The following is a 27,281-nucleotide window of genomic DNA, read 5'->3' on the forward strand; positions in this document are numbered from 1 at the left end:
GTTATATAATACTTTTTTTTATAACAGCTCGCACTGAAAAGTTTTAGAACGTTTCACCAGCGATCTCGCTAATGTTGGTTTTATACATGATTTATCGCCTTTTTCCTGGCAAAACGCGAGATCGACGGCGTGTACGCTATGAAATATCGTGCAAAAAAGAGGCATTAATCACTAACGTTAATCACTAACGTTCCAAAACGTTCCATATTCGAGGCAGAAATTTTCACATTACGAAGAAAATATATAATATCGGTAAAAAATAATTTTTTACCTTAAACCTTTCACAGTATCTAACAAGTTTGAAACAAACATCAAATTATTAGATATTTAATAATAATTTTAATAATTAAATTATTAAAACCTCTGAGAGTATAATTTATATTTAATATTATTAATTTATATTAATTTTTTATATCAATTAATTTATATTTAATATAAATTTATTTATATATTTATGATAATTGCAATGTTTTATCTCAGAAAAATATCTCTTCGTTAAAAAAATATTTTTAATATTAATTTTTGATTATAAAATTCTTTATATTATCATTACGATCTTTAACATTATATTATTATTAAAAATGTAAACACATGTTTTTGACAGCTGGCGACATCTGTCGTCAGCATCAATTCAATAGTCGATGTCGACAGAGGTTTCGACTAGAGTGCATCTGAGAGTACATCTTCCGCATCGTACAAGTGCATCCTATAAATGGCCGTCGTGAAAAAAAACAGCGTGATTGCAACAACAATACGAATACGTTTCTAAATTCGGCCTTTCGCAAATTCCCCGGTCGTCGTGTGTGCGTGAAAAAAAAAATTTCTGATGTTGTCGATGGACGGCAATAGCATCAGCAACAACATCCGCTATGAGGTTAAATCCGTCAACCATCTCGTTAATTTAAAAAAAAATTGACAGGGGCATAGAATGAGCTATTCCGAAATGACCTTGAGGACCTCGTACGGCGAAAGCGCGAAATTCAAGTTTCAGGCTTACCAATAGAAAAAAAAAGAAAAATAAATAAATAAAATTATCCCACAGATGCAACTGAAATATATTGATCATTTATCAATATAAATATGAAAAATATCCAAATTTATCCGTGATGCTGCTATATTATATGCTTTATTTAAATACTCTTTATGTATTAAATTTTTTTTCTTCTAAAACGAATTTATATATATTTTATTTTTAATATAGAAAAGTATATAGCTAAAAGATATGTTTTTATAATAGTTTATAATAATATCTTACAATGTTACACATACACATTTTTAATATTTTATGTTGCTCATTATATTTAATGAATAATATAAATAATATTGTCGTATATTAACATTGCAGGACCTCAAAAGGGTAAAACAAGAAAGCCGAGAGAGATGTGAAGAATATGTAGGAGAATCTTTAGGTTTAGGTAGACCTATAGAATGGACTTACACAATGAGAAGGCATATGCAAGTAATAATTAAACACAATTTATAATATATTTCTAGAACAAAGATTAAATTTTATCAGCATATTCTGCTAATTTTAATTGATAAAAAACATCATGCAAATACAAATTTGCAAAAACGTTTACTTTTTGACTTTTATATAGCTGTAAAATTTATAAAAAAAAAATAACGTATGGTTAAATTTGTCATTTCTCTTACTTTTACTAAAAAGAGAGAAAGAAAGAGAGAATATTACTATAATTAAATCTATTGCGCATCACACAGGAGGTGGTACCTGGTGTATTTCTTGGCCCATATAGTGCTGCCAGTCGTTCCAATTTACAATCTTTGCTGGATAATAGAATAACACATATAATTTGCATCAGACAAGCTATTGAGGCAAATCTTATAAAGCCCAACTTTCCGCATAACTTCAAGTACGTAGAATCTTAATCATATATTATAGTAATAAGTTATTGATAAAATTATTTAACGCACACACAAAAGAGAATTACACAAATTTTGAAAATCTATTGAAACCTGTGTGATTCTTTATATTTTATTTTTTATATTCTCAGTTATTAATTTTATTAATAAAATCTTAATATTCTTATATTATTTTCTGATCTCGCTATATAATCTTCATATCTTATATTTATTTTTTAGTATTATTAAGATCTTATTAAGATATTTAATTAATTTAAAATTAATATTCTTAGTTCTCTCCCCCTTTTTAATTTTTAATGTAGTTTTATATTATAGAATTTTTTTATTTCCTTTAATCATTACATTTTGTATATAATTTACTATATCTTTTAAAGATATCTAGTTTTGGACATTGCCGATACGGCGACAGAAAATATCATTCAACATTTCAAGAAGGTAAAGGTATTCATTGACGAAAGTTTGAATTCAAACGGACGGGTTTTGGTTCATGGAAATGCTGGCATTTCGAGATCTGCCGCATTGGTTTTGGCGTACGTTATGGAAACATATGGACTTTCTCAAGTGTAAGTTTTTTTTTATAATCTATACATTATATCATTCAAAATCTAAAGCTATCTAAAAATTTTAAATATAAAATTATATGAAACTTATAATTGAAAAATATAGAAATATTTTAGCTCATATTCTACTCTTTGACCAATAGTGTAAAAAATTTATTTCATGAATTACTTTATAATTAATTTTTGTTTGCACTGAAATTGCAATAAATCAGTATTTTCATAAATCAGTAAACAATAAATCCTTGTAATGTTTATTACAGGGAAGCATACTTAGTAGTGCAGCAGCGAAGATTCTGTATAAATCCAAACGATGGCTTTATGATGCAACTAAGAGAGTACGAGCCTATCTATAAAGCCGAGCAGATGTTGAAACATAGTCAACAAAGTTGGGAAGGTCAACATAGGAAACGAACGATCTATCAAATGGATGCAAATAATCAACAAGAAAGGACTGGAGATGTGACTAACAGTTGATAATAATTTACAGCAGGGAGGAGGGAGACCAAAGTTACCAATATTTGTATTTAATCAAACTGACAAAATTTACTTTTCATTTTAACCGCGCTTTATGCAATCATTTTCCTTTTCTATTCTTTTAAAAATCGTAAGTGTATGTATAGTATCTAAAAAAAAAGTAAAATTTGGAGCTAAATGCGAAGACCAATATTTTCAGTATTTTAATCACAATAACTAACATTTGATGACAGCTTAATCGAATTGATTAACTATTAAATTATTTTACGAAATAAATTAAACATATTTCGTGTAGTTTTTTCACTTCTGATGTCATAATTTTATGGCTGTAATGTATTAATGTAAAGTTTCAAGATAGTCCTAGAATGAATTATCTTAACTATTATAAACTTTAGATCTAATATAGAAAACATCTAATAAAAATCTGAGAAATAAAATAAATCTAATAAAACAGATATCCAAAAGATTAATATATCAGAATAACATTTAATATTCTTTTTTGTTTATGGAGATCCTCAATTATTTGTAACTATTGTTGAAAAAAATGACATTTGGAAAATATATACATGTATATTATAAAAATTATATTTTTTTAAAACTTCATTTTGTTATTATTTACTTTCTTTATAGACGCATTTTGACACGATATTTGAGTTTAAACAATATGTTATATAGAAATATTTTATTCTGAAGTCACAAACTTACCTTTAGTAAAGTAAGTTTCTTTCATTTTTTTTTGAAACAGTGTTCTTTGAATTACTTAATTTTGGCTGGAAACTCGATGCATATTATTTTCTCTTTTTTCTCGTTCACGAGCTCCCACATAATATCCACGTTCAGCTAAAGAAGAGGTAATAAAAGATTACATTTTTAAATATTAAAAAAAATTTAATTTATTTATATTAGAAAATACTTTAATGACTAAATTAATACATTACATTTAATAAATTACGGATTTAAGAAATCATATAAATTGTTGGTTTATTAAGATAAAATTTATTAACGTACGAAAAAAATATATATATAGAGTAAACTTAAATATATAAAGCAAATCTAAATTAGATAAAATTCAAAATTAGATCCAAAAAAATATAAAAAAATAAATATGAATTTTAAATGCCAATTACCTTAGGAAATTGTTTCTGCACGAACAATGAGGTTGTGTATTGATACTTTTGATCCTTGTGCAGAGGACACTGGATTCCAGCATTAGGGTCCTGGCATACGTCAGGTTTGTCTAAAGGAAAAGGTACTGGGATGTCAAGCAATACGCCATATACTTGTACGTTGACATCCGCGATGTCTTGGTCTGCAAATAAAATGTGCGAATAGTCGCTATATGAATAGATAACACTATTATAGAAGTAATAAAATATATGACTATTAATATTAATATTAATATTAATATTTTTATTAAAAATCTAAAATAATATATATATCTACATAAATTAAGTTATATTATTTAACACACACTATAAATTTAATGTTTTATTTATATGAACACATAAATTGAACGATTGATTTTTCAAATATAATTTTCTTCTAATTTTACTTACTCGGTGTAAAGTTGATAGATATCGATGCGTTAGTACCGCGCACTAAAGCGCATCTTGCATCAGACGCTTGACATCCCGAGACCGATACTTCCGTAAAAGTGCCCAATGTTGAACCTGGAATAGAATGGAGAAAAATAAATATAAATTATATCAAAGTCCAAATATGTTTATATAGTGAAAAAATATATCACAGATATAATATGAAGTTTATGAAGTGTAATATGATAGTATGAAGAAATATATCACAGATAAAATATGATAGTATGATAATATAAAGTTGATATTGATAAATATGTCACAAACCTATTGAGCAACAAAATATTAAATATATTTTTAAAATATTACATATATTAAAAGACACATAGAGAAAAAAAGAGAGACGTATTTTCTTTCTTTGCAATAAAATCATTTAATTTTATATGTAAATTTATATATAAAATAATTATATAAAAAAAATAATACAATAAATCTTTATATTAAATCGAATTATAATCAATACGTTATCGATAATAAAATATTCTATAATAAAATTTCAAGAAATTTATTTATATTTATCACTAACGATATATAAGAAAAATCCCAGAAATATGTATATATGTTTACATATATTATTAAAATTTCAACAAGCTTAATTACACAACTTCCGGTATGGAAGTGTCTTTAAAGAAATTTCTTAAATAAATAATTCCTACCCAGATAGCACAGCGAATTCGAGAAGAATTCTTTTTGAACACCTGAATTCTGAAATGAAGTCTTTTTCTAACCCATTTCTGTGCCAAAAGAACTCTTAAGAGTTCGAAAGAAATTCATTTTGTATGTCACCAATTCTGAGTTCTTTTTTAAATACATATATATAAAATTCATTTTATGTTCCATAAGAATTCGCAATTTATTGAATCCTTTTTGAACTCATTTCGAACAGATTACGTGAATTCTTAAAGAATTAGGAAAAGTGAATTCTTTTTGAACTCATAATGATCATTTCCCAGTAAACACAAAGTAAAAGTAAGATAACATCAATGTTATAATTTCCCACTCAACAATGTAACTGTTATGTACAAGGCATGTTATATTGCAGTTACATTGTTGAGTAGGAAATTATAACATTAATGTTATGTTACTTTTATTTTGTGTTTACTGGGTTGTGCTATCTGGGTAGTTCTGCTGACACTAACATCAAACTTTGTCATTCTTTATTCTTTTTTATCTGAAACGATAACTCAATCATCGCATAAGACGGGTAATATGCATGTATTTATCATAAATATTTTTCAGTAAAAATAGCACAAGAATGAATTACATGTCTGTAATGTATACATATCTTCATTTTGACAAATCGTGCACATATATCGAATAGATAATGTAATCGCGGGAAGTGAGTTTTTCGAAAGTAAATAAGACAAGACAAAATGCGATGCATGACTTTGAAAAGAAAAATTGTATAATTTATTTTACAAAGAAGGTTGTTAGAAATTATAATAAATAAAAAATACATTTTTTATTGTCTTTTGTAAAAATGAAAAGTTGTTTACATTTCCGTCTTTAAAATAAAATAGAGATAAATATGTACATAAAATATGAGAAATATGAGAAATAAATGTAAAAAATTTTGAAATTAAACTTACTGAAACAAAGAAACATGATACATAAATATAAAACATAAAATTTTTAAATAAAAATAGCAATGACGATTCTCTCGTAATTAGCATTTACCTTAATCGAAGAGAACTTAATTATTTCCTACGACAAATATACAAATAAAAATAACAGACGCGTTTATAACAAAATAGATGCGTGTATACGTTGTCATAAAAAAAAAGCTATAAAAATCATTGACGCATTCTACTTTTATTGTTAAGTATTTATATATGTGCTTATCTGTCTCTTATTGTAATCTGAACTCACTGAAATTAGATCTATCACTTCCACGTTATACTTCCACGTCTCTGCTCTATTTGCATTCATACAGACGTGCACTAATAAAAGGACTTTGGAAGGCAAATAAAAAAAATAAATTCTAAGAATAGTATAACTAAAATGAATGAGAGAGAACCTCTTAAAAGTATCTTTCTTTCTTCGAATGGAATCTTCGAATTCTTTATCTCATTCGAGATGTACGTACAGTGTTGTGCTTAGATGATTTTAAAATTAGCTAGATAAAGATGAGATAAAAATATGTAAATTCATTGTTAGATAAGATGAAGATAATTTTGTTTTAAATATATCTAGATAAAAGATAAAATTATATGACGATTCATCTAAATAACTTCCAGATAATATTATTTTTAAAATCGCTTATGTAAACAGTTAAAAAATGTAAATAAATAAAAATGTAATGTAAAATAAAAAAAATGGAAATTATAAAAGAGATATAAAAATATATTCATAAGTTTTTATTTATAAGTTTTTATCGTTTACTGCTCAAGTTCTACTACTTAAAATATTTTCATGTGCTATGAAACTCTAAATCAAATTATCTGAATATTATTTTAGATCATTTAGTAAAGATAACACTTTTTTTTATCTAAGATGCAGATATAGATAATACATTTTTAAATTATCTATATAAAGATAAGATAACGCCAAAATTTCATCTAGATGATCATCTATATAATTTTATTTAGATAACAGCAAACACTGCGTACGTAGTATATAAAATTTTTATGATTTTAAACGATATATGATAACATATTTATGAAAAATGTTGTACACCTTCCTTTTTATCATATTATATAATTACGATGACTCTACGATAATACTTATAATTGCGATGTTAATTAACATATATATCGTGTTATTTGCATATCTCTCTCGATAATTTTTCTATCAAGGTTTTAAGATATTCTAAATGTGCAACAAATATAATAGCCTAAAAGTATACTACAATATATACTCTTATTATTAAAAGGCCGCAATTGTCATTAATATATCAAAACTGTAACAAAATAATTTTAATTTCATTTCTTACGGATGATTTACATTCGGTAATCCGGTAATCCGGTTTCAAATTTTTCCTACCAAAGTTTTTATGATTTCCAAAATCAGTATGATCAAATATGCAGCGCCCTTGTCCCTTCTCTTAAGAATATTGTCAAAGTTTTTGTAAAATGCACACATATGTGCGTATATATGTAACTCACCACAATTCTTGAAGATGACGGCGAGACAAGACGCAGCACAACACAGAACGCATAAAAGTGCAAACACGACGCTCGCCAATTGTCTCATGTTGCTTACAAATCTAGGCCGACGTTGCTGCTTGTACGACTTCCGCGCTATTAACGACATCGCATCGCTGTAAAGCGTTATATACAAAGCGCGCCGCATTCATCACCAACAGCGAATCGAGCGCCTCCGATCTCATTTCTGTCACTATGTGATACCAACCGAGCTGCTGCCGGAAATGAACAATTTTCGCGCGATCAAACAGATACTCTTTTCCTTATTCTTTTTTAACAATTTATTTTCTTCACGTCGATGTTCTTTACTTTATTTTTAGTATCTTATTTTTTAGAGAATAAAATCTTCTTTGAAATTATATATCCTAATTATATAAATATATTTAACACACACATATGGCAAGATATTATATTCGGGATATCTTAATTCTTATAATCTTTTGAATATATATATATATGCTGTATAGGGGATGAAAAATAAAAACGGCGCTATATTCAGAAATAAATAATAATAAAATGTTATTTTTTTGACAAATTGCATAAAAGATAAAACGTGTCTTATGTTATTTATTTCTGTAACGCTACAATATTAATAAGTATGGTGTACATATTTTAAAAGTTTTCCTACATATATTAAAATATTTTATTTTACAGAAACCTCTCTCTCTCTCTCTCTGCCATTTATTATCGACATGTGTTGGAAACATGACGGAATTTACTGTATAAATAAAGCTGATAACGTGTTCACTCTTCAACATTAGAGCCAATAATTCATCATAGTTGCCGTAAAAATGTCAGCTATGTTTTATTTAACCTTCACCGGAAATTTTACACATATTATCTTCTCATCTTTTTCATTTCTAAACTCCCACATAACATCAACACTCAACTAAAAAGTAGAAAAAATAAGCGCGTTATTATATTGACACAACAAAAAAAAAAATATTTTTATAGATAAGAGGATTCATTAAAATAAAACAAAACAAAAATATGAGAAAATGGAAAATAAAATTTTAAAAAATATAAATAGATTGAGAATGATATATATCAACATTGAAATTTCATGCATATATACCGTTGGAGTTTTCTTGTCCAAGAAGAACTTGGTTTTGTATTCAACTTCCTGATCCTTTTTCAAAGGACAATTAATCCCGGAATCCGGGTCCGTGCATATCTCAGGTTTTTCTAAAGGGAAAGGCACAGGCACATCGAGTAATATGCCAAATGCACGTGCTTCAATTGTCGAAATATCCACACCTACAAAAAAAATTTAATTAGATTTCTATATTAGCACTCAAAAAATTCGAAATCAAATTATTAGTGATATTATGTTTTTTAATTACAATTTTAAATCTGTTTTCTAAATAAAACCCAGCATATTTTAATATACAGCATTTAATACTATACTTTTCTGCAACGTAAAATTTGCAAAAATTTGCAAAAATGTATGATATGAGATACAATTTTTTTACTAACTTGGTGTAAATTTCATGGACACTTGTATATCATTTTCACGCGTCATTGAGCATTTTTCTTCGGACAACTCACAGCTTGAAATCGATATCTCGTTGAATTTACCCACCTCCGAGCCTGGAATTGATTTAAAATAATTTCAATATAAATAATTTTAATATTTATAATATATTTATTATAAATATTTATTATAAATATATTATTTTATACATTATTAATATTACAAATAAGTATGTATCATAAGTATTTATCTAATTGAATAAATATATGCTCTGCATAAACACGTCGCGTGAAGGCGTTTGCTAATGTATCGATAATTTGCTATACAATTATACCTTATTACAGCAAATAATAGTGTAACAATTACACCTTGTAATACACAATAACAGGTAAACTGTGGTTTGATTACGCATAATCTAACAAACACGCAAGATGCTATGTAATTAAATGACTTTCCGTCTAATGTTGCTAATAGCTTCCGATGTTACATCCTTAATTAAGAGAATCTTCAATGTAAATGATTCTTCTATAATTGATGGTTAAAAAGCAAAGTAAATTGATAATACACGTTATTAATGATAGAAATCTTCATGCAATTTTTATAAAATTCTTATATATCTATGAAATTAAAATAATTTAATTATTTTTTTTTTTTGAAAAATAATTTTAATTATAATAGTCACATTATTAAAAGCAATAAAATACAATATATTTTTGTTTTGTCAATTTTAAAGCTCAAATATACTTATATATATTATATATATATATATATATATATATATATATATACACAAAAGTTATTAAAAATCTTATCGTATAGACATAACGATGATGTATGCAAACAGTATTTGATAATTATTTAAATAATCTTTATGAGCACTTCCTGAACAAATAAAAAAAGATTAAGTTAACAAAATTAAACTAATATAATATATAATTATATAAAATATTCCAAAATCATATGTTAATTATTAATTCATAAAGTAATTTAGACACAATTTTTCCTTAAATAATATAATAGATAAAATTATTTATTTTTCCAATGTTCGTACTTTTTCTAACATTGAATATTTATATAGCTTTGTTTATTACATTTTAAATTAAAATTTTATTAAAGTATTCACTTTTCTAAAGCTCAATTTGCTAAAATTCCTCTATTTTACATAATTAATTAGACGAAAATTAAAAATGTGTTGGTATTTTAGTTCAGAAAAAGTTGGTTTCAAATTCAAGAAAAAAAAGAACATAATTCTGGTACAATACTTTATAAATATATATAATACATACATAAAAATAAGATATTGGTGTCTTCTTAATAATTAATCATTAAAATATAAAAAATATAATAATACAAAATTAAATAATAATTAAATAATAGCAAAAAATCAAACATTATTTTACATATTCTAATAATAGTTGATGATATTCTTGCACAAACAAAATATTTAGAAATTATTAAAATGCAAATAACTTACCACAATCCTCGAAAACGAAAGCGAGAGAAGATACTATGCAGCACAGGACGCACAATAGCGAAAAAGCAATATCTTTTCGTGTCATGTTGCTTCTACGACTTCCACGTGAATATTAATGTATCCGCGTGAGATTCGCGCGTCTAATTTATAAGATCGCGCGCTTATCTAACGCGAAAACACAATATCTCATTACAATTAATGATAGTGAGATTATTGATGTGTATAGTTCCAAATGAATGTGGGCTTCATACCACTTATAGCAATTTCAAAATGTTATATCAAATCATATATTATCAAAATGCATATCAAAGATTTACAATAACATTTACAATAACAAGAATGTAAATATAAAAGATCAAATATATATCTTTTTCGATATAAAATTAAAACTATATTTGTAAGTATATATAAAAGAGATGTAAGTCTGAAAAAGGATACACAAGTTTAAATTATAAATTCATATGTTAAATGTATTTTTTTTCTATTATAATATTATAGTATATTATATTTTAAAAAATATTATTTTTTATTATAATATGAAATACTTTTATAGAAGTATTTTAGAAATAAGCAAAATTTTCATTTTAATATTTGAAAATTTTACAACGCGTGATAGAAATATATATATATTAATTCAACTCTAATTTTTAGATAAAAAATAATTTTGAAAAAAGAATCATTGTGCTTTTTTAATAAGAGAGACGCGAGATTTCGTCGCAGTTGTTTGAATCGTTTCCCGCGCGTTTTATTACAACATCGCAGCGCCCCGATAGTGCCAGCATCAGTCGTGAGGAAGTGACGTCCGTACAGCGCATCATCCACGTAGCGTTTCGAGTACTCGCGCAAAGTATTCCGTAGCGACCCGTTGACAGTTCACTTCGTGCAACGTACTCGAGTAACGTGTAACGTAAGTATCGCGTCTCTCTCTCTCCTACTTATAATTTTTTCTTTCCTCATTCTGGTACAAATTTTATTTCTTTCTCGCGAAATACTGCTGCTGTGCTACAATTTCCTATGAAAGACATTTCTGACAAATCACATAACCCAAATCTTATTTACCTTAGTAAAGTGCAAAATTGTGATTTCTATATATATATATATATATGTTGAGTAAAATATTTTTGGTGCACCGTATTGCGTGATATAAATTTGATGACGTTTTATAAAATAGCTCAATATTGTTCACATACACATATATAGGTATAAAAATTCATAACCTACATTTTGCTTAATTTGTCAAAGTACAAAGTTAAGCATTTTTAAATTCGTATTAAGTAAAATATTTTTACTTAATATAACAAATAAAATATATATTTAATACTTAACACATTAATATTTAATACAACAAATAAAATATATTTAATATAAAATAAATATTTTTGTACCGCATAGTGACATAATGTGATAGTATTATAATAATGTTATAAACAATATAGTTAATACATACATATATTATTTAAGAGTTTAGAATGTTCCTAAAAATTCAATGTTTCGAATATCTATATTACTTGATAAATTGGGCGTACGTAATTGTTTTTTTTAATAAATCCTATTTTTGTACAGATTCTCAATCACTATGGATCAAATTAAGAAGCTCACCGAGCCCGGTCGCCAGTTCGCCAAGGACAGTATTCGGCTTGTCAAAAGATGCACCAAGCCAGATCGCAAAGGTAATTTGTAATTTTGATTATCCTACATATAAACGTAAAATATATATTTCATATTTCTAACTTGCGCTTGTATGTGTTGCAGAGTTCCAGAAGATTGCTATTGCCACTGCGATTGGCTTCTGTATAATGGGCTTCATAGGATTCTTTGTTAAATTAATTCATATTCCAATCAACAACATCATTGTGTAAGTCTTTACAATATTGGTATATCTTTGTTTAATCATTAATATAAATTTATATTTAAATATATCCATTTTATATTTTCTTTCAGAGGCTCATAAATTACATCCCTGAGATTCTTGTTACTTTTAAGAAGATTATTGTTAAGATTCCATAAGACTACTTCCGTTGTTGTATGTCCCTTTATTCTTATTTATAACACAAAAATGTGTTTACTCTGTACTGAATTGATTTGGCAAGTGAGATAAATGAGAGAGATGTGTGCATAATATTAATGAATTTTATAATAAAACAGTAATTTAAAATCACCTATCTTTCTCTTTATTAATCATTTTTCCCAAAAATAAGAAAAAAAAATAAAAATCAAGAAAATATCTAAAATATAATTATAATATTTTTGTTTCAAAGTAAATATAATCGATACTTTTGATTTTTCTGTTTTATATTATTTTTTATCATTAGAAAATTTCAAATTTAATTCAAATTTAATTTTCAAATCTAAATTTTGAATAAAATATTAACATATATAAGAGAGGATTCTAAAAGTTTAGGTTTTTTTTTAGTATTAAAGGCATTTTTATTTAAAGAATAAAATTTTTGTCAGGTTACAACGATAAAATTTTATCGGCCGTTTTTTCCACCTCGCTCGCACAATCAGTGTATTAATCAGAATAATTTGCAGGAAAAACGGCCATAATGCATGGAGAACCAGCCAGGTACTGAGTAATATATGTAGAAGATATAATAACGCCAATTCTCTTTGTTAGTGAAAATCTGGCAAGTTTATTTTACTAATTTGCAGCTTTGTTTCAAGAAATGACGCTTACTTTCTAAAAGAAAAAATTTCTTGATTGTTTGCTGATAAAAAAAAAAGGAGACGAGTTTTTAGATACTAGAAGCCACATTATCTGGGATCTTAGCACTGGCAGTATTCAAATAACAAAAAGGATTATGTATTTAGAATCACGGAGGTTGCGTACAATGTAAATTTACGATTTAAATACAGCGTAAATTTATTGAAGCGCTTTTAACGGATTCTTTAACATATTTTCTTTTGATACATTAACTTAATATTATTTCAAAATTAAATATCTCGATCTGACACATTTTTAATCAGTTGAAAATTAAACTATTAAATACTCTGTTCTGGCAACTTAATAAAAATTCTATAAAAAAGAGGGTAAATAATCCTATAGCACCATTCACACGTGTCGCTGTGTGTTATGTGATACCGGCATGATTGCCATATTTTCGCGATATTACACACAAGTTATACTGGGATTTTACTTAATTTTGTAAATTCCGTATACTATCGTAGGGAAGAGAATGGAAAAACGCGAAAGACTTAATCCCGCTTTGCTTTGCTCGCAAAGCGCTAGGAAAATCTTACGGTTTTATTAATCTGATGGCAACACTCCGAAGAGGGAAAGGTATTTAGTTTGCGATTTTGTAAGCGTTTGTTTCGTTAATTAAAAATTATAGCATTTCGCTAAAGATCAAACTAACTTCCATAAAAAATTACGTGAAAAATCTTATAAGCATAGCCCAAAGTGCGTTTGCCAAAATAAAAAACAAAATGAGAATGAGATCATCAAAGAATTCATCGATTCAAAATCTAAAATTATTATGAGGTTCAACAAAAATTAAAATTTCTGTTTTAATTATATAGGAGATAAATATATTTCAAAAATTAAAATTTCTCTTTCTTTGATTTTAAAAGTATCAAATTCAAATCTTCTAAAAAAAAACTTGATGTCTCTCTCTCTCTCTCTCTCTTTCTCTCTCAGCAAATTTGTGACAATTATTATATTTATTGCAGAGTGAGTTATATATATTATATTATTGTACTTGCTCACAGTTCTCTTTGGCATTATTTTGTTTTTCTTTCTATCTTCTTTACGTAATAATCTTTCATATAAACATTGAAATTGATTGTGAGTTCAATACCAGATAATGTTAACCGCAGTAAAAGCTCATATTGCAAACGCACTAAGGGAGGGTAACAAATTGAGGTATATTCGTTAGGCACGTAATTCTCTGCTCTTCAGAGTCTAACATTTAATAATCGTCATGTAATTAAGTGTTCGTTAACTGTTAACAGTATATAGGCTTATTTATGCGATCGTTTTTTGCGTATGTATATATGTAATATATATATATATATATATATATTTACAAAGTGTCTCAAATATGCTAAATCACTATTTTTACGAAAAATTATTTTTCAACTCTCTTATATAATTAATAAGTGATTTGTAATAACATAAAATCTTTTTAAAATAAAAATTTTACATGCTTTACTTGATACATTTCTTGCACTTATATAACTGCACGATTGGATAATGATACGCCATCTTTGAGACACCTTATATACATATATATATTCATATATTTATATAATATATATGTTTGTATAAAATATATGTGCGTACGTACATAATATTAAATATCATTCGTGTTATTCGTAATTATAAGTATCCTTTGAACGCATGTTATCAACTTTGATAATCAATATCAATGACAAATTTACTTACACCGGGATACTCTCTTTGTCTCACTGTTTCACGAATCCGAGACACGCACTTCGCAAATAATTAAAGAGCTTATGCTCAAAATATACCGAATTCTTTTTTATAATAAACGTAAATTGAGATTGTGCTTATTTTTTTATATTTTGTAACTTTTCCACAACTTTAATAACATATTATTTATAAGAAAAATATATAATTTATATATAAAAAAATTTTTTAATATTTAATAAAATTTTTAAAGACAGTTTAAAAATAAATATTCTTTTCAATGACCAAATGTTCAACGCGCTGTGTCTCGGTTCTCGCTTATTATTTAATGACGGAATATATCTTTTAGCAATGCTCGCTCGCCTCGCTAACTTTTTTCATTGGCGCGACAATCGTAAAAAAGAGGTAAAGAAAGAAAATAATATATTCGTCAAATAGCAAAGACTTTTAAAATTTCGTCTACTAAGGTATAAAAACGTATTTCTTTTTAATTAAGTATAACTCAAATTATAATTTCGTTTTGAGAATTAATAATCGCGAAATGAGTAAAATTAAGAATATTCTTTGAATAATTTGAGAATTTTAATCATGAAAATCAGAAAATTAATGATATAATTAAAATTAATAATATACCTATGTTTAATTCACAAATAATTTTTAATAAAGAAAAAAAAATAAAAGAATTCTTTATTAAATATTCTAAATAATTTTTTAAATAATTTTCGTAGAGTTACGAGAGAGCATCACTAGACGTATAGTCCGTTCTTCTATCTTACATTATCGATTATATTATTAATAAGGCCTTAAGAATGTCACAGTACGGTTATTACGAAGGAATGTCTTCAAGCGTTCTCTACGTCGAACGTTTTTTCGAGTATAACGAGAGCTCATTCGAAAAAGAGGAAGAAAAACAAATGAAATGAAAAAAGGGGAGAGAAAGATCGGTGAACGATGAGGAAGACGAAAGATAAAAATCATTGTTCGCGTTTATAATATAATAATCGACTTACAAACTACGGACTTTTACGACCGAGAGAGACTAACGAAGAGAAGCACGGATTGCTTGTTTCGAAGAAAAATTAAAGTTTAAATTAAAAATATTAAATTTCAAAAATAGGAAATCAAAATTCCTTTTTACAGTTCTGCAATATCTTGGAATGCATATATAATCTTGCTTTCGCCATTACGACACCAACCATTTTTTCATTCATTAAGATATATTACTCAAAACATAACATCTAATAAAAAAATAAAATTTTATGTAATATATTGTATACATATATATATATATGTATAATTAAAATAAATTGTAGAATAATAACAGAGAATTGATGTAAATAATATAAAATATAGAATTTTTTTCTATTTTAAATATCAGAATATTTTTTTCAGACTTTTCCTCGAGAACTCTTAGTTTTCAAATCATAATTGAAATATTGTATTACTATCTTCAAAAAATATTGATGAAGATACAACAGCAAAAATATAGAAAAAATTAAATAACATTCAACAGCCACAAAATTAAATTCTGTTTATATAAAGATTCATCTTTATTAACACTGATTAACTTTTATATAGTTTTCAATCTCTTTTAATTTTATCATTTACACATTTGTAAAACTATAGAGCAACAAGAATATATCTATACTTTTAATTTAATAGAAGAATTTGTTCTTCAAATCTCTCAGATATCTTTCCAAATTTTCATTTAAGCACAGTTAGGGCCAATTAATATTGAAAAAACCAAATTGTAATACTAGCTTCTTTTCGTACCTTCATCGAATCTTCAAAAAATGATTATGTCAGTTACACTTTCCGAGCTTCTCAACGATCCTCTCTCCTTTAAAAGGAAACGGCGAAGAAAAACGATATTCGCCATTTCGCTAAACCGTGCAACCAGCGTCCGACGTCGTCGGCACGAATGGGCTAGCCTGCCGGTAGAAATCGGTCTCGTATTCCTCGACCTTCACCGGATAGTCGGTCACGCAGTTCTGCGGCTGATTTAGGGCCGGTGGAGGTTGCTGCTGTTGCACGAAGTTGTCCTGATAGCTGGGCAACTGAAGGGGCTCGGCGTACTGCTGGAAAGACGTTGTGTCCACACCCTGCTTCAAGCAGGTTGGGCTGTGGAGACTCAACATATCGACCAGCCTGCGCCTCTGAGTCTCCAGTTCTTGGATCTGGGACTTCAGATCGTGATTTTGCGTCTCGAGGATCTCGGACTCCTGCACGAGGATTACCGTTTTCTCCCGCTTCTTCAGCCGGCACTTGGTCGCCGCGATCTTGTTGCGCTCGCGTCGCCGTCGTCGTCGCTCCTCGTCCTCCGGTGTCAGCTGCAAACGACAAGGAATGTGTTCTGCATTTTTTTTTTTTTTTTTCGATCTTGACGTCTTCTGCCTTTCGTGAGAGAGGAAGGAAATTTCTTGGATATCTTCGTTTTTTTTTTTTGTCACTAGGAAATTTTCTATTTATTCCGATTCTTCGGATTCGAAATCATCTTCGATGTCCTGAGGTTTGGAAATGTTGAAAGGAAGCCTTAAAAAAAAGTTCGGAAATACTTTTGGATCTTGGCAATTTGGTAAAAGATTCTGCATTTTCGTTTTCTATTTTCTTTTAGGATCTTCTTTTAGGAGTAAGAGGAAATTTCTTGGATCTTCTCAATTTTCTTGATGTTAGGAAATATTAATACGACCGATTGCTTTCACAGAATAATCCAATCTTTAAGTTCGTCTACATATTTCAATTTTTATTTTAAAGCTTTCGAAACTGTAATTCCAATCGACATAAATCATGTATTCCGTAAAACTCCATCTGTTTCCCGCTGAATAAAAATGACCAATAAGCCATTTGAGAAAGGATGTTAATCGTTCACAATTCGTTGCACTTTCACGCGCATTAGCAAGAATTCATATAAAGGTGTTAATCAATGCTTCACCTAAAGCTTGGCTCGATCTTTATATAGCGACAGAAAATATGTGAGTAATATTTTTTCAATTTTTGCATTTTCAAAACTTTTAAGCAAAGTTTTGAATTAAAATTATTTCTCATTTAGCTTCTAACAATAAGTAAAAAAAAATATATTTTAAAATTATAAATATTACATTATACATTATAAATTATATTGTTATAATTATATTATAAAAATATATATATATATAATTATATTATATAAATTATATTATATTATTAATTATATTATAAAATTTCGAGTTACGCAACTTTAGAATAAAAAATACCCGCAAAATCTCGACTGAAACTTTTGTCGTTAAGACAAAGTTTCAATATTTTATTCCAGGGAGAGAACAAAATTCGTATTTTATTTTAAAAAGATTTTACTCCGTCTAATAAAAAACCTAATAACACGTTCTATCTTTAAAATAATTCTTTCTGATTGAATAAAGCACATGCGTCGAAGAAATAAAATTAATTAATTCCCGTTTGAATTTTTGCTTTTAAGACATATGGTTTTATTTTATTCATTTTTTTTTATTTATATATCATGAGATATATATTTTTTTGCCTTGACATTTCTCACCTATAATAAATTTCATTGCAATATCTGAAGTCGTTTACGAAATTTCCAATGTACGGAATTCTCTAAAGAATAATTTATTTTGACATTACACGCGCTTATGTTATTCAAAAATAAAATATATCATGACAATGAATTTTCAATTAGTACAAAATTTTAATAAATCATGTATATTCACTAGATATTTTATCTTGTAAAATTATGTATACTTATTATTATCATTCTATGTATTTTCAATAATGTTAGTAACATTAAATCTGCTTAAAAATAAAAAAAAATAGGTAGGACAAAATAGAGAAATAAAAATATCTTTTAAAATAAAATTGAAAACACATGTCTTACGATTACAAATGAGCGATTCACAGAGATTAAGATACGAGCGCGTTATTTCTTCGAGTTTTGAGATTCTGCTAATTTTAGCAGCGTGCACTTCGAATCGTAAACACAAACGATCCTGCGCGTAGCATGCAAATTCGCGAATACCGAAACTATCGAAACAGCCCGCCGGCGTCTGTCGGAATTAATCTATTCGCGCACGCGAATAGTCGCAACGGCAGTCAAGGACACAAGAAAGGATCGAAAGGATTCGACGTCTGGGATCGAAAGATCGTCTCCAAACTCCATCGCTAGGAGACTGTCAAGAGAGATATGGAACTGTGTAGATATTCATTCAGTGCAACTGTCCTTTTTAGCTACAATTTCCATATTTCTTTCGTTCAAAATGATGTCAATATCATTAACTGAGTAATTATTATGACATTTTATAAAATTTTCAAAAAAATAAGTTATCAACTCTCGAGAATTTCTCGTAATTCTTAATATAATTAATTAATTATTAAATTAACGTAAAAAATTATGAAAAATTGTCAAAAAATCTTACAAGGGATTAAGAACGAAACGGTATCAACTTTTACTTTCGCACAAAATGTACGTAAAGTTGGCTCGTCTCGGAAAAAAATAATAAAATTTCAAAATTTACTTACGCTAATCTTGTTGTTGCCGATTTCGTCCTCCTCCTCGTCGTCGGCGCCGCTGCCGTCCTCTTTCTTCGTCTTCTTATTGCCGTCATCGCCACTACCATTCGCCCGCCTCTTCGTCTGCAGCGTCAGCTTCAGCCCTACCCAAAGCAATTTAATTGATTCTCATTGATTAACTTCGTTCCCAGATACATCGACAAGGCGTTCATAAGAAGATCGCGAATCCATTGGGAGTTCTCAAAGACGTGATTAGAAATTACACGCTATGTGTGAGAGAGAAGGGAGATGATGTCCTCTCTCTTACTATTTTATTAAAATATGAAAATAAGATATATATTATTTGAATTATAAACTCTCGTATTTCTCGTTTAAAATCCAATTTAATTTTAATTTTAATTTTAATATATTTATTTTAATTTAATTTAAAAAAATAAAATTTGATTCGTATTTATCAAAAATATTATAAACAATGTTATCAATTTTAAAAGTAACTATATTGTGTAAATATGTAAATATAAGAATCGAGAAATGTTATTCATTTATAAAAGATAAAAAGATCGATATAGATTATGTATGTAACACAAGATAAGTAATCATATTTTATTTCGCATATATATGTCTTATCATTATAGAGATAGATTGTAGACTTCCGCCGGAGAGTAGACTTGAAAAAATAACGCACAATATATTACTGCCATAGAAAATGACAGTGATCGTTAACATTTCCACGGTATGTACAAGGACATTCTCGTAACCTTCGTGGAACTAAATTGCGATAATTAGAAGAATTTTTTATGTCAGAGCTCACACGACATACAATCCGTTATCAAAGCGTTACTCTACGCAAATTCTACATTCGAGAATCAACTCAATTTCAACTAATTAATTTGATGATTAGTATAACAGATCGATGCGATCTGGGCAAACAAAACCGCCAAAGTAATTACGATAACAATCCTCTCTTCTGCAATTGTATACATATATACGTATATAGAGATATATGTATATATATGTATACACGTGCGCATATATTGCGTAACTCGTAATTTGAAAGGAACAGGATTCGCGATTTAATGCGTTGCTATGTACTACACGGAGTGAACGCAAGAGTGAAATAGAAAGAGAGAAAAAAAGAGAAGAGAGAGAGAGAGAGAGAGAGAGAGAGAGAGAGAGAGAGAGAACGCATTTATTACTGCGGAATGAACATCTAACAGTGTCATTCACTGATATTCGTTAAATGTAGATAAAGTGGATGAAATAATTTCACTCAGATTTGATCTAGATTCTTTCTCCCTCTCTCTTCTCGTGCAATTCATGTTTTAAGAGAAATGTCGCGATTATATACATATATTCCTCACACAATCTAAAATTTATATCTGTAATTATATATAAAAAATATATAAAGATAAAAAGAGACATTAGATTTGTAAAAAATAGAGATACATAAAAAAATTAATTATTATTAATATATATTATTTGTTATATGTATTAAATCAAATTATTATTATTAAATATCTTCATTATGAAAAACTGTACATAATAATTTAAATTGTTTAATAAATATACAGATATCATATTATTTTATTTTACATTACTCAATCTTCAAGAAATCTTCCGGTAACAAATCCTTAACATGTTGTAGAAATAAAACCTTTCAGAATTATTCGAAGATCTCTTGCGATGTATTTACAATTTCTTAATCTTTCGAGAAGAGTATTCTTATTCATTCATGATTTTCTTTCATAAAATTGACACCTTGATATCTTTATCGCTTATTATGTAAAGGAAAGTCGCGATTTTGTTTTCAAATTTATGAAGAGAAATTCTCTGCAAAAGACCCCGCACACTTATTCTTATGTAAAAAGCAGCTTCAGTCAAATTGCCTGATTTTTACATATGTTGTTGCTTTCATGATTCTGAACAAGTCTCAATGGGCACAATCTTTGAAAACCTTTTCTTTAGTGTTACATAGGTTTAGAGTGGTCCGATCGAACATCACAGAAGAGAGAATTTTATGAAAAAGCTTTAATGCTTTGTGCGAAAAAGTATCCAAAATGACCTATTTGAAGCTGTTTCTAAGTTCTGATAAGAGGTGTTTATAGAAAAGTGTTTATAGAAAAAGAGCAAAGACACGCACGTTATTGTGACATACTCGATCATTCCAAATCAATGTAATGAAATCACTTAATGAACAGATTTTCAAAGATTGTGCCTATTGAGACTTGATCAGAATCATGAAAACAACAACATGCAAGGATCAGGCAATTCGACGGAAGCCGGTTTTCACATAAGAAGTATGCGAGGTCCTTTCACTCGTAAAGATACAACTTTATACGTCCATAGATCTATTTACGCGGCACAGTATGACAGTCATGCGTGTCATCTACTCACCTTCCTTGATGAGCTGACTACAGGTGTGCTGGACGCTAGGTGGGCTCGGTTCGCCGCTACTAGTCGAGTCCGTACGATCCCTCATGCCCCTCTCGTTACCGCTGCCGTAGCCCTCGAAGGGATTGGTCATGGCGATCAGCGAGTTTACGATTTCCGGTGTCCTTGGCGTGACCTCGGCAGCAGCCGTCGTGACACCGAGAAGACCCATAGCCCCGGTCGGACTGGGATTCACGTTCACGTTCAGATTGTACATGGTTTACGCCAGGCTTTCACCATTTATCTAACCTGGAAACACGAGCAGAGAGGTCATTGCGTGAAACAAGCTAAGGTAATTAAGCCTGAAAGCGCGCTAAGTGTAATTGGATGTTTCGAGGATAAATTTAGTTTTTTTTTTTTTTTTTTTTTTTTTTTAATTTTAGTTTTAATAAATTGATTAAGTAAAGTTGTCAATATGAAAAATATTGAAATAATTAAAGATTGATTAGGAATAAAACGCGTTGCATTTGGCATCATTATATTTATTTCAGTCTAACTGAAATTAATGAAGGATATTAAATAAAATGTTTCAAACATAAATTTAATAAATTTTCAATTTCAATAAATCCAAATAATAAAAAAATTGAAAAAAAATTGTGATATAAAGATAGAAAAAAATGAAAAATAAACTTACAATTAAAAAAGAGAATAAAATATCAGAATATAATAGAGTGATAAAGGAAATTTGACTAGTATTTGCCTTTATTACGATTGAAACGAATCCAACATACATATATACATTATTGAAACAATGTAACTATAAAAGAAAGTAAAAAATAAAGGAGAAAGAGATTGATATAAAAATCATCGCAAACGAGCCTAAAATTTTTGAGCATTCCAGTGTGGCCTATAATTATAAGTCGAGAGGAGACCCGCGCGAGTTCTCGAAATAAATTATTCTGCGAAAACCGCAATCAAGGATGTCGTCCGTTCTCTATCGCTTCACTCTGACTTGTCTTTCCGGAATTCCCAAGAAAGATTGGCGCGAATCTCGTTATACTGTATTGCACGAAATGTCCGCAAAGTAACGTGATTTTGAGACAATATCGCAAAAATGAATAATATCAGAAAAATTGCAATCTTATTTCGTGCATTATCGAAAAATTCATACATCCTGACCATTTCATTCAAGCACCAATTAGTGAATTTGTTACAATTGTAAGAGTAATTTTTTGTCTCATTAAATATTATTTTTCCTTAGTTATATAAGTATAATCAATTGTTATTTTATAATTATAATTTATTTTATATTATATTTTAGTTAGATTTATGTTACGATTATGTGATCATAATTAATATAATTATTTTCATTCTCGTAATTTCCTGATCAAAATTCGCTGTTTTCATGTCTATATTTTGAAGGAATATCGTCGCACATTATATATAATTACAACCTTACTTTTATTAAAATAAAAAATCGAAGATTATGAATAAAGATTATCTTTATCACTTTGATTGGAATTTCCTGATGGTATAAAGATAACTTTCATCCAAACATTATATCTTAAATATCTTATTATCATACTTCATAAATAAACATTAAAATTACACTTATATATATTTATTTTTGTCCTTTTTCCTGGTAGAAAATAATAGTATCATAGTTATGTCGAAAATTGCTAATCGTTATCGATGCGATCGCGACCTTCGCGATCTATCAATGATCGATGCACCCGCCCACGAATCGATTTGATTCAACACCTGTACAATTAAACTGCCGATAACGAGACATGGAAAGACAATTTCGTCCAATTTCTCAACCAATTTTGAAAATTCTATTAATTTCGTTGAATATAATCGCAACTCATATTTTTTTTTTTAATAATTTAAGAAATTAATATTATAATATATATCTTAAATTATTAATTTAAAAAATTAATATTTTTTACATTTATCACTCTTTAATGCTCGTTTAATATTAAAAAATTATAATTATTAACTAAGTTTTCTAACAAGTAAAACTAAAAAGTAATAAGCATTTGTTTTTTTTCTTTCAAATAGATTTCTTTAAAGCATTTCTCTTTAAAATAAATTATGTATAAATGCGATTGTAATTAATATTTATAAAATAATATTTGTAAAATGATTGTGATAAATAATATAAAAATTATAAATTATATATACAAATTATGTGTATGTAATCATATTTTTCAAGTATTTATTTCTCTTAAATAGGATTTTAAAGTTTTACATATACGCATACCGTATTTCTTTCAATATTATACTTCCGACAGCAGTTATGCTGAAAAACGAACCGTTTCTCTGTCTGGTCGTATTTGGCTGGTCTCTGGTGAACGCATCTATCAAAATTATACTTGACAGGGATTGACAACCTTTTAGTTCTCACTTGTTCGTTTGCTTGCCCACCCACAGTGAGTTTTCTCGCCACCTTTTTCAGCGCCGGATACACCGAGTATTCATTATATTTCGATATTTTTACGAGCACGGACCACTAATGAGAGTTATTACGTAATCCGTATGTTTCGATGATAAAAATCTAAAGGAGTATTATCTGCAAATTTAGATTGCCATTCCAAATTATAAAGATTCACTCGTGCGTCGGACGCGTCCGCGTACGGTCGTGTGAACGTGCGATGGATGAGTGTGTGAGTAAGAGTGAGCTCCCTGTCGGAAATTCCTCACTATACTCTTCATTAGAGTCCACTTTTGAGTACCTCATGACATATTATTTCACTTTGTCTACTTAGTGGGGTATCAATCGGGGGGCTCACGGCTTTTTGCGCTGCGTGCGTCAGTATGTAGAGTCCACATTATAATTTATTGTATTAAATTTACTGAAGAAGGTCCAAAGAAAGGACCGAAACGTTTAGATTTAATAAATTTGTTATTCCAACAAGTTTGTTTTTAGTATTTGCGTACCTACACCCTACTCGTGGCTCCATATAGCTTCCTTCTGAATTTGTAAATTATAAAGAGTTTTTAATTCAATATTTCATGTACTAAAAGTTTTTAGTATATTTTTAGATTCTATATTAAAGAGTTTTTAATATCTCTTAAAAATAAAATTTAAATTCTGACGTTAAATCGTGCATATTGATACATAATGTTACACATTATTTATAAATTTGTTTTTTATTTATTTATAATTGTAAAATATTTTTTTATAAATTTTATCAATTAAATAGTGTAAATATAATAACATAAAGTAATAATAATATATTTTTTTTTAAATATATGTATACCTATATAATACATATATTGTGAATTTGATATAATATTTGTAATTGCGCTCGACTCGCGGGATTCAAGAGATTGATTTCAATTACTATCAATTTTCGTATTTAATAATGATTCGTTGCCCCGTCACTTTCACGGTCTCTCTCGGTCTTATAAATCATTGATTAACCTTATCCTAACAGATAGAGGTAATGAATCGTTGATCACTGACTTCGAACGGAGATATACTGATCGTGAATAAATTTAAATCCTACTTATACTCTTAAGTATTGAGAGATCCTTACGTATCGATTACATGCAAGAAATTTGCTATCATGACAGAATTCCACTTTGTTCGTATTTCGCAACAGGTTCTTTAAAAAGGATATTATATAAAAGAAATATAATAAAAAGAATCCCGATTTCATGATTACGAACAAAAATTTCCGATTTATTATTGCAAAACTACTTTGTCTAAAGTTTCACAGAAAGAAAATATTACTTATTCAAATAGTATATAAATAATTTTGCACAAGCAATGAATTTCTAATGACAACACAGAGAGGATTTTCTCTTAGAATTTATCCTGAAAATCATGGTAATTGTGGGACAATATGGTATGGAAAGAATTTTGAGAATTTGTTTGATTAATTTTACTATGCAGTTTAGTAAAATTAATCAAACATGTTTTACATTTTATTGTGATAGATATTATTATTTTTATTGTGATAAATATTAATCAGAGAAATTCTCATAAAATTCTTTCCATACCATACTGTCCCACGATTACCATGATTTTCAGGATAAATTCTAAGAGAAAATTCTCTCAGTGAATGAGTAGGCACAACTGTTCGTAAATAATCAACATTTTTAAAGATATATATTTGAAAAATATGTGTTCTTTATAATTCTCTTTAAATGGCTTTTATAACATTAAATTATATTAAAATTTATTATTATATTAAAATATATTATGTATGTGAGAGGATGTGTTTAAAAATTTATTAAAACTTAAAACAATCTATGAATTTGTTATAAGAAATGTGAATTTATAATTTCTCGCTGAATTATATAATGCGATTCAATTAATGCTCACACATGTACCTCTTTTCAGCATCTTTAATACTCTCAACATTCTCTCTTTCTCTCTTTTTCTTTACATCTCGCGCTTCTCTATATCCTCGCGTCTTCCACTTCGCTTCGACCTCAATTCGCTACATTCCTCTCAATCGCGCTGGTACTCGTGTAACGCTGTTTTATCTCCGTAAATAAATCATTAAAGATATTATTAAGAGATACATATTTTCTCCGAATCGTGAACATGTGGTGATCTCGCGATGTAGCTCGTCATATCGCGCTTGCTGACAATTCTCTTGGAAAGGATTCTCAGCTTCCTACCGGGCTATTCTGTCGCTTTTGTAGCAATCGATTTCACTTAAATAAACACATGTATTTAGCGTTGATACTCTAATATACAATAATATGTAATAATATAATATGCAATATATGATGTAACTGAATTAAAATTTATTTTCACTCTATATTTTTATTGATTTCTTAAAATTGAATGAAAAGAAGAGAGGAAAACGAAAAGAATATTATAAATTAATTAATAAAAATAGCATTTTGAAAAGAATTAGCACTATCTCTTCGAAAATCTAGATTAAAATCTAAAATTATCTGAATAGAATTTTCGAATAAAAATTGATGCTTATCACATTCTTATAATAATGAATTGCGGGAAAAATTAAAAAAAGATTCAATGACGGTTTCAAAAATTTCAACGGTTGAATCTTTTAGAGGACATAAAACTTTTTAACTATAGCAATCGCGGAGTTACTTAATCGCAGAGAAGGAGAATCGCTCTCTTCCCTTTCGCTCTCTGCATGCTGGTATTTCGTAAGAATTTTATCATTCCGTATTCGGACGGGCCTAAATGCCCTTGCAACTCCTTCTCTTTCTCCTCCTTCTTGGCCTTCTACAGTACCTCCTTCTTCCACCTCCGCCTTTTTCTTCTGCTCGCGAGTAAAAAAAAAAAGAAAGAAAATAAGAGGACGAAAAAGAAGGAACGACTTCCTCAGGCCTGAGAGATTTCGGGGTCCGTATATGCGCGTGACAAAGGGTCCCCTCGGTAACATACCCAATGACCTATATGTGCCGAGATGGAAGACGTGGGATGTGCTCGAAACGAACAAGAGCTCGAG

The 27,281-nt window shown here is 28.2% G+C and overlaps 5 protein-coding genes across 9 annotated transcripts in view; 2 read left to right on the forward strand and 3 right to left on the reverse strand.

The window, feature by feature from the left end:
* Window positions 1-635: 635 nt before the first annotated feature.
* Window positions 636-2,915, forward strand: LOC145942022 (serine/threonine/tyrosine-interacting protein). 2 transcript variants are annotated; one of them, XM_083048488.1, is made up of 5 exons: window positions 636-874; window positions 1,346-1,459; window positions 1,720-1,871; window positions 2,256-2,444; window positions 2,702-2,915. In XM_083048488.1, exons 1-5 carry the CDS (start codon window positions 827-829, stop codon window positions 2,913-2,915), a joined length of 717 nt encoding a protein of 238 aa, XP_082904614.1. In that variant the 5' UTR covers window positions 636-826. The 2 variants fall into 2 exon arrangements, with proteins under 2 accessions (XP_082904614.1, XP_082904623.1); XM_083048497.1 differs by having other exon boundaries at window positions 637-874; window positions 1,346-1,455.
* On the reverse strand, window positions 1,461-7,774 carry LOC145942033 (NPC intracellular cholesterol transporter 2 homolog a). Of its 4 annotated transcripts, none has more exons than XR_014426288.1 (5): window positions 7,612-7,774; window positions 4,472-4,585; window positions 4,043-4,224; window positions 3,621-3,755; window positions 1,461-1,785 (listed from the first exon to the last, which is right to left on the reverse strand). XR_014426288.1 is itself a non-coding variant. In XM_083048513.1 (4 exons), exons 1-4 carry the CDS (start codon window positions 7,757-7,759, stop codon window positions 3,672-3,674), a joined length of 528 nt encoding a protein of 175 aa, XP_082904639.1. In that variant the 5' UTR covers window positions 7,760-7,774; the 3' UTR covers window positions 3,583-3,671. The 4 variants fall into 4 exon arrangements, 1 of the variants encoding a protein (XP_082904639.1); XR_014426290.1 differs by having other exon boundaries at window positions 1,461-3,064; XR_014426291.1 differs by lacking the exon at window positions 1,461-1,785 and adding an exon at window positions 3,257-3,275.
* Window positions 7,775-8,175: 401 nt separating this feature from the next.
* On the reverse strand, window positions 8,176-10,701 carry LOC145942049 (ecdysteroid-regulated 16 kDa protein-like). Its single transcript, XM_083048532.1, has 4 exons — window positions 10,599-10,701; window positions 9,127-9,240; window positions 8,726-8,907; window positions 8,176-8,539 (listed from the first exon to the last, which is right to left on the reverse strand). The coding sequence occupies exons 1-4, from the start codon at window positions 10,681-10,683 to the stop codon at window positions 8,456-8,458; spliced, it is 465 nt and encodes a 154-aa protein (XP_082904658.1). The 5' UTR covers window positions 10,684-10,701; the 3' UTR covers window positions 8,176-8,455.
* A 677-nt stretch (window positions 10,702-11,378) lies between these two features.
* Window positions 11,379-12,756, forward strand: LOC145942062 (protein transport protein Sec61 subunit gamma). The gene is made up of 4 exons (XM_083048553.1): window positions 11,379-11,505; window positions 12,162-12,268; window positions 12,351-12,453; window positions 12,540-12,756. Exons 2-4 carry the CDS (start codon window positions 12,175-12,177, stop codon window positions 12,547-12,549), a joined length of 207 nt encoding a protein of 68 aa, XP_082904679.1. The 5' UTR covers window positions 11,379-11,505; window positions 12,162-12,174; the 3' UTR covers window positions 12,550-12,756.
* Window positions 12,757-13,000: 244 nt separating this feature from the next.
* The window catches only part of Atf3 (Activating transcription factor 3), a 29,088-nt gene continuing 14,807 nt past the window's right edge, over window positions 13,001-27,281 (reverse strand). The window contains exons 2-4 of the mRNA XM_083048543.1: window positions 21,865-22,149; window positions 19,480-19,613; window positions 13,001-17,297 (exon numbers count right to left, since the gene is read on the reverse strand). Of these exons, the coding sequence (XP_082904669.1) occupies window positions 16,851-17,297; window positions 19,480-19,613; window positions 21,865-22,117 (834 nt within the window). The 5' untranslated portion in view covers window positions 22,118-22,149 and the 3' untranslated portion in view covers window positions 13,001-16,850. The remainder of the gene's footprint in view (window positions 17,298-19,479; window positions 19,614-21,864; window positions 22,150-27,281) is intronic.

Source organism: Prenolepis imparis, unplaced genomic scaffold (genome assembly GCF_030444845.1).
Source record: "Prenolepis imparis isolate NDT839.2.m4 unplaced genomic scaffold, iyPreImpa1.0 SCAF_1, whole genome shotgun sequence".
Taxonomy (NCBI): Eukaryota; Metazoa; Arthropoda; class Insecta; order Hymenoptera; family Formicidae; genus Prenolepis; species Prenolepis imparis.